This window comes from Spinacia oleracea, chromosome 1 (genome assembly GCF_020520425.1).
Source record: "Spinacia oleracea cultivar Varoflay chromosome 1, BTI_SOV_V1, whole genome shotgun sequence".
NCBI classification, from domain to species: domain Eukaryota; kingdom Viridiplantae; phylum Streptophyta; class Magnoliopsida; order Caryophyllales; family Amaranthaceae; genus Spinacia; species Spinacia oleracea.
Genome location: NC_079487.1, coordinates 71,386,195 through 71,394,373, shown reverse-complemented (window position 1 = coordinate 71,394,373; position 8,179 = coordinate 71,386,195). Strand labels below are relative to the sequence as shown.

The following is an 8,179-nucleotide window of genomic DNA, read 5'->3' as shown; positions in this document are numbered from 1 at the left end:
CGATTTTAGATGCCCGTGTCATATGTCTGAGTAGGGTAAGCCTTGGTTAAGTGCCAAGTCTTATTGACAATGTCTGACTTTTTTTCAAAGGAGATTCGCAAGCGTTTGAATTACCATGAACGGGTGCCCTGAGTTCGAAGGAACAACGGGGCGATGCCGTAGAACAATCCTCTTTATTGCAAGCTTACTGCCTTTATTACTTGTTGGCGATTAATGACTGTGTCTAGTGGTGAAAGAAGGTCTTTAAGCGAACAACTATGTCTAGTGGTGAAAGAAAGTCTTTAAGTGAGTTAGTTCGCTTTAGGGAGGGTCAAGTCGAGTACTTTAGAGGTCATGGACGCTTGCGCTAGCCCCCATTCAATTGAGGCAAAGCGACCTTTTTGAGTCTTAGGCTAAGTGCCTAGGAGTGTGAGTGCTCCTTCTGGCAAGGGTACGTGCCCTTATTATTTTTCGATGTGTGCTCATTAATTTTGGCATCTTGATGACTTGGATTCTTCCTTTGACTTAAATTTTTCTTTCGACTTGGATTGCAAGTAATTAAATTTCAATAAGGGACTCCTATTTTTTATTCTTGTTTTTCTATAGGATTTAATATTTTTGTAAATTGGTTGGACCGAATCATGGATTGCCTACGTATCCGCCTTAAATAGATTTAATTTGGAATCAGGTCTTGCGTAGTTCTTAGCCTAGAAAATGGTTTCTTAGAATGCCGATTTTAAACAAGTACGTTCCGAGGTGGAAACATATTATTTGAAATGGTAGAATAAGTGAAGTTTATTATTATTTAAATCTGCTGCCTTGCCGTAAGCCAAAAAAATTGTTTTATATATTTTTTGAGTACATGTATTTTTTGGTGGTACGTATGTCTGAATACGTGTTGTACCCCCCCCCCCCCCCCCCCAAGTGTTCGATATTTTTCCGTGCATGTGCGGATAAAATGACGAGCACTTCTGGACAAAATTTGGCGAGCAGAGAGATTCAGCGCCCAGGCTGGGGCGCTAAAGATTTCGGCGCCCACCTGTGGGCGCTGAAAATCATTTCTGGGCGGATCTCTTTTTTTGCTGCGCTAAATGCTTTTTTTTTTCTTTTTAGAATAACTTTAGAGGCGCTTTTGCAAAGTTTCTTTTTTATTATTCACATTTTATTATATATTTTTTTTGCACTTTTCATTTGTCTTCTTTTCCTTACTCGTGACTCAAGACGGTTTGAAAGATGGGTTGAATGAGATAGGATAATTTGTATAGGTATTGGTCAAGCATGAGGATCACATGAACCAAGGCCAATGAATAGCATGGGGACGGTTCAAGGGTATATCAACGGGATGTATCCAAACGAGTTATATGGTCATTATGCCAACGGTGGTGTAAGAGCAGGTTTTGGCTTTGGAAATAATGGGTATGACACACGTGTCAATGACCGTACGTGTTTTGCAGTCAAAAAGTTCAAGAACAAGGGTCGAGGTAATGGTTTCTTGGGTTATGGCAATGAGAACATGGATGAGCTGAACAGGGACCCCAGAGCGAAGGCGTCTAAGAACATAAGGATTGGAAAGGGTAGATATCGTAGAATCTTATGATTTGGATTGGTTGACTCGATTCTTTTCCTTCGTGTACTTGGGTAAATGTTGCACTTTGGGAGGTACGGGCTAAGTATTTCATGGCTCGCTCTTTTCGCTCTCCCTTTTCTCTTTCTATTTTTTTTTCTTTTTGCTCGGGATTTCTCCCCAACATAATTTTTTATTTGGGCTAAAAGGTAGATGGTTGTGGTCTTTGAGTCACGCGGCGAGACTGAGTGAGCCTCGTTTGGTAGGCCTATAGTGGACCTTTAATTTTAGTGGGCCTAGGGTGGACCTTTAGCTTTAGTGGGCCTAGGGTGGACATTTTAAATTGTCTTACTTTGCAAGCGTATTTAGTCGTTTCTTATAAAATGTGCAAATAGCGTAGATTCGAAATCTTGTTTTTACCTTATTGAAATTTAACGAAAGAATTGCATCGAAAATAACTTTTTTTGCTTCTTTTCAGATTCTAATTTTCGGGATTTAATTGGAAGTTGTGATTTAGACTCGAACTTTCATTAATCTTTCTGATTATAACCCGTGTATGAATATAAGGAGGTGGCCTAGACTCAAAATAATGACGTGGCGTAAGCCTATAATACTTGACCAAGCGACTCTCAGACTTAGGCTAATTGGACCATAACTTTCGTTGGTTGACACTTCAGATTTTAACCCTTGGGTGTTCATTTGTCATGTGCCATTTTGCTTAATGTTGGCAAGGTAGTTAATTGGGGAGATCGAATTTTTATTTTGCAAGGCTAGAATCATTAGTGCGGTTTCTCTCTTAGTGTGTATTGCTTTATCCCAATGGTAGCCTTATGGCATGCCGATTTGGGTATTTTCATGGTTTGTCAATGTTGCATTCATGGAAAATCTTTTAGTCCGTACTTAGTAGTATTTCAAGGAGTGAGTGACTCGAGAGGACTATGATAGTCGTGACCCAATGTGATTATAAGCCTTGAGGCCATTAATTTTGTGCTAATGGTATTGACACCTTAGGTTCACTTTGGGGGTTGTGCGACTATGGGGGAATGATTTTCAGAATGTGACTGTTTCCATTTTGCAAATACTATAATATATTCTTTTTATTGGTGAGAGAGAGTATTAAGGCCGTGGATTCCTAGCAAGGGATGACAATTACATATGGGTGCTCATTGATTTAAATGTTAGGAAGGGAGACTCAATATGGTTTAACCTTTTAGCTTGCAGAACAACACCAAGTATTAGGACCGATTCTATGGATAAGACAACTAAGACTTAGGATTTAGATTGTACTTCGGCATAGCCTAGTCTAGACTCGGATTTCTTTGAACATTTTTTTTTCTTGAAGACTTTATTCGAACATTATTTTTTGAATATTTTGCCCATGTGACATTCAAGGTCGTTTAATTAGCATGCTCGGTTTTGGTTCCGAGCATTGTCGTCGTAGGAGGCCTAACAACGACACAAAGAATTATTTATTTTTTTATTTTTTAGTCGCTTTTTAGAGTCGAGTGCCTTTTCATACGCCCCTGCAGCAATTTTTACGAAAAGTTTTTTTTTGCTACGTATATTTTTTTCATGCGCGGGCACCGAGGCTGCTGTGCCTGACCAAAAGGCCAGGCAGCAACTTCAGCGCCCAGCAGTGGGCGTGAGAAATTTTGGCGCCCAGCCAGGGGCGTTGAAAATGCGTCCCTGGCTGGTTCTCGTTTTCTGTTTGCGTATACTTTTGTTTTTGCGACTTTAGTTTTGCGTGCTTGCCTTATAACGTCCTTTACGCGTTGTGCAGTGTTTGTAGGATTCGTTACAGGCCATCCCGAGCATCGCTTATTTTTGTGGCGATCGTTCGGGCTTGCGGAACACGTATGTTGGTATAACTCTTTGGCCAATTGGTTCATGAATGTTTGGGCAATTTTTAAGGTCGTTGGTTTTCTAGCATTATTTGTCTAGCATTATTCGTACGCACAATCATAACATAGTCACATAGTTCGCTACACATAACTACATTACAAACATGGATTTGAAAATTAAATATGTCACGTAGTTTATGATAGGCTTCTATGGGTAGTATTTGCGCCTGGCTTGGTACCGCTTCTATCGTAGATCCAACACATGCCCCGGTCGAGGTAGTGTCTTCAACAGACGAATTTCGCCCAAGAGGCCAACCCGCAAGTGCAAGCCAAGGGGGCATGCAGGCGATAGGGACCTAATGAGCGAGCGATTGGGTTCGGGTTAGGTGTACTACCTGCGCAAGTACCGAGTGGGCAACATGCGCGGCGTATGCACCTCCTATTGGCGAAAAAAGGTATCCTTAGTCCCAACTCCCGAGGGAGCCGAGATTCGTTATGCTGTTCTGCCCGTTCACATTAATATGCTGATTTTCAAGTCGTCCCAACTTGATGGGGAAATAAACGCGGGGTAGGATCGTTTCACCCTTCGGCTATTTTGATTACCTACAAGCACGAGTATTTCCTTCACTATCCCCAGTGGAGTCGCCACTGTGAGGAGGTCGAAAAAGCACGAGGCTAATGCGTGACCTCGTCCCTCGTGGGTGTGACGATTCTTTTTTATTCAATCAAGTGTAATTGGATTTCCTGTGAGTTTACACCCAATTGACTAGTAATATAGGAGTCGCCATTCAGTTTTTAACAACAATGAGAAAAACTGACAAAACCCGGTTATCATGACATAAAGGGAGTGCAATTATGTTTGACCACGACGGCCGTAGGTTCCCTTGTGATCCCTGGTGTGGGGATCTCTCAACATACACCCGCAAGGTAGAGATTGAGGGTTCGGGGGACTGTAACTACCGAGAGGAGTACTTCGCTCGTCGATAACTCCAGAGGCAGGATATCCTTACTAGCTCAGCATAAATAATTGAAGGGACATGCGTTAATTATTAAACTAATCTGAGTTGATTTTAGCAATATGCAACATATAATACTAGATCGATCGCGATTATCTGATTTAGATTGCATTAAGGGACCTAGCATGATAATCCAATTTCCCAAAAATATTATATTTGTTAGGCGTGATAGAACAATCAGATTTAGTTAGTTTAACAGTTCATAAAAAGGGCGAGGAAAGCAATTAAATCATCGAGAAGGGACACATTACGACGCACCCTTGAGAGGTGCGTCACGGTTCTCAGAAAACTAACCACTTTGACTTTGCTGTTTCTCCTTTTTATTTAACGAATCTCAATTATGGGACAGGATACGTTCTGTTTGATTTATGGATCGATTGCGACAGAACGCGTGAACAGTTTCGCAGCGTAAGTCTTAGGCTAAGGGTTGGAGTCAATACTCAGAATATAATTGTGTGTTGTGTGTGTCCCTTTCACGTCGAATTTGGGGCTGTATTTATAGGGAAGAGTTCGTGGAAAGATAGAATTGCAGAGTTCTAATCCACAAAGAATTAGGAAAAAAAACACGTACCCAGGTATTTTCAGCGCCCAGGCCTGGGCGCCGAAGATTTCGGCGCCCAGAGCCAGGCGTTGAAAATAGGGTTTGGGCTGTTTTCTTAGTCAGATTCGGATTCCTGAAATCCGTAGTGTTTGAGACTTAATCGAGTCTTTTAGTGCGTATCAATTTCATGACGGAATGCGTCTGGGCCCATTACGAACTCTAGGCTCGTTAGGATTTTAATTAATACGCAACTCTTATTTCCGAATCATATTAGGAATAGGATTCTCACAGTTTTCTATCTCATTTAGGATTTATGTTGGAGTGCAACACCTAATTCTGACAGGTTTCTATCTTTTATGACTTGCCACTTTTAGAAGCTACCCTTTACGACAGTTACTATTTTTAGCAGGTTTCCATAAATAGCAGGTTTCGGGTGAAATGAAAAGAGGAATTGAGATTCGTTATTTTATAGGAGATGCGTTGTCAAGTGGAGATTTATGTTCTCATCATCGAACCTTCCCCTTTCGGGAATGGGGACAAAAGTAGGTGTCTACACCGTGGAAGATACATGTATTACTGAATGATGTCAAACAACTACTGAATAATTTCGATAAAAAAATATTCTCGCTACATTGATAGGAAAGACAATCGCGTAGCTGATTATGTTGTCGCCTTAGGTCATCGCATACAGATGCACCAAGAAATTGACCCATACATAAATAGTTACTATTTTCTTATTTTATATCTTTATGTAAGTTAGGATATACTTTGTAGTATCGAGAGAAGACTAACCAAACTTTTATTGTATCTTCTTTTTAAAAAAAATAAAAAAAAATGAGTGTAATTAAAAATTTGGGAAAGAAAGGAAGGGAGTAGAGTACTATGTTAATGTTATCCATGAATCCATCCCACATCCCCTTTGTTGTTGTTTGGCTAAGGAAGCCTAACCTTTCTCCCTCCAGATTCCCCAAAAATATCTCAGTAAATTGAGTGCAGAAGCTGGTTTTCAACAACTCTCCAAATTCCTTCACTCACTCTCAAAACCCACCAAAATCTTCCTTCTATACGGAATTAACAAGGTAATATCAATCTATCTGTTTAGTAATATCAGCATTATAATTGTTAATTTTCAATTGTTATCTGTTTTTATCAATTTATTCGTTAATTGTTTAATTGTTTCATTATCTGACCAATTTGCTCATAATTATTGTTTCCAATTTCTGGTTATTTATAGCACGAATTCATTGATGCCCATTTACTTTATTATGGGATTTCCCTCAAAATATGAAGTTACAATTCTTAAGGAAAACTGCCCATAAAAAAGTTTTGAAATTTGCATGAAAATTATGTTGGTAATTCAACTTTTAGGTTAGGGTCACAATAAACAACAATATGTACTGAAATTTGATTGCATATTCGCTTTGTTGAGTTTCACCCTTGTTTAATTGATACTTATCTCATGATTCTGTGTTGAGAATTGAAATTTTGATGAAAATTGTGTTGGTAATTCAGCTTTGTTAGGTTAGGTGCAAAATTAACACATACTAAACCGAAAATTGGTTTGCAGATTTGCTTTCGCCGTGTCTAATCTATACTTTGCTCTCCTGCTCATGTTATTTCAGCTTAACCTAGCTGGAGAATTAAGCATTGAAATAGGAGTAAGCTATGGTTGCAGCAATATCATCTTCTCTTTGTGCACCAAATTTGATATGTGGGAGGAAAGGTCAACAGTTGCTTCACTCAAGATTTTGTCAAGATGCTGCTTTTACAATGCTGAATTCGCCTTTCTTAGGAAGAAGCAACAAAGTTAATCAGATTCGTGCTGGCAGGAAGGAGGGTTCTTTGTCTGCAAAGTCAAGTGAATCCAAGGAACCAGTCCCTTCGTGGGCTAAGCCTGACTCGGATGAGCCACCGCCTTGGGCTCGTGATGAAGGCAAGTCGAATGAATCGAAGGATGGACTTGAGGTCCCTTTCTTTGTTTATTTGCTTGCCTCAGCTATAACAGCTATAGCTGCTGTGAGTTTCTTTTCTAGAGCTTATTATGTGCATCCAGATTTCGTGCTCTTAGATGGTGGTGTGGCAACAGTATAATCCTGTGGCAACAGGAAAATGCGTCATTCCTTTCTCAAAAAAGAAAACTCTTTTGCACCCTTTAGAAAACTATTATCAACCTAGGACTTTACCAACCAAATGAAAGAAAATGGCATAATCAAACACAATATATGGCAAAAGAAGCGGTTCACTCTTTATATCCATTTTTTGGCTTGTTGTCACATCATCTCTGAAGTGCAGAACCTGCTAATATATGGTCTTAAAGAATATGAGTATATGACATTGTTTGAAATTTGCAGATTGGTTCAATATTCGAGTATGTGAATCAAAATCCTGTTTTTGGGCTTTTGAACTCGGATAGCATTTTCTATGCTCCTGTGCTGGGATTTTTTGCGTTAACTGGAATTCCAACTTCGGTATGCTCTCTAGTTTTTGCTTCTTGAAAACTATCTTTATCTGTGTATGCTGAGTTACAATACTGTTCAAATTTTTTGTGAACTGTAGCAGAAATAAACATTATTGTAAGGAATCCAGAAATTGAATCAAGGAAAATTGACTGCATCAACAATTTTCTCAGTGAAGTTAAATCCCTTTGTATTGTAAAAAAAAGTAGCTGAAATATGACATAAAACTATCACCAAATTCTAATTGACTCCTATAACCCTCATCCCAAATGATGAAGACTGCATCAGCCTAAGTATTTTCAGTTTGTTCATCCTAACTCCTATAAACATACAAGTTTCGACTTTGAGAAATGTTGAACAATTAAAATGTCTAATGGGTGTCATTGTTAAATGAACTAATAGCACCTTGTGTACTGACTATGCAGGCTTTCCTTTGGTATAAATCTGTTCAAGTTGCCAACAAGGAAGCTGAAGAACAAGATAAGAGAGATGGTTTTTGATAGGGCTTGAAAGGTTAGGGCTTTGGTTCTTGTTTTTATATACCATTGCTAAATCAATTGTAGTCGTACCTTGATAAATTCCTCCATGTAATTAGCCTACCACGCTGCTTCCCTGAAAATACAAAAAGAAGTATCTATGTAAATGAAATGATTGCTCTGCTTATTCTTTGTCGGCTAAATAGTCTTAGACTCGTAGTAATGGTACCTGAATAAAACACTATTCCATATTTCTGGTGTTGAAGTCTTCCTAGCTAATTACCAGTCTGGACATGGTCATTGGGT

The 8,179-nt window shown here is 39.2% G+C and overlaps 1 protein-coding gene across 1 annotated transcript; it reads left to right on the top strand.

The window, feature by feature from the left end:
• The first annotated feature begins 5,831 nt into the window (after positions 1 to 5,831).
• Positions 5,832 to 8,060, top strand: LOC110776958 (uncharacterized). The gene is made up of 4 exons (XM_021981529.2): positions 5,832 to 6,020; positions 6,564 to 6,957; positions 7,293 to 7,409; positions 7,823 to 8,060. Exons 2-4 carry the CDS (start codon positions 6,607 to 6,609, stop codon positions 7,895 to 7,897), a joined length of 543 nt encoding a protein of 180 aa, XP_021837221.2. The 5' UTR covers positions 5,832 to 6,020; positions 6,564 to 6,606; the 3' UTR covers positions 7,898 to 8,060.
• Positions 8,061 to 8,179: the final 119 nt, after the last annotated feature.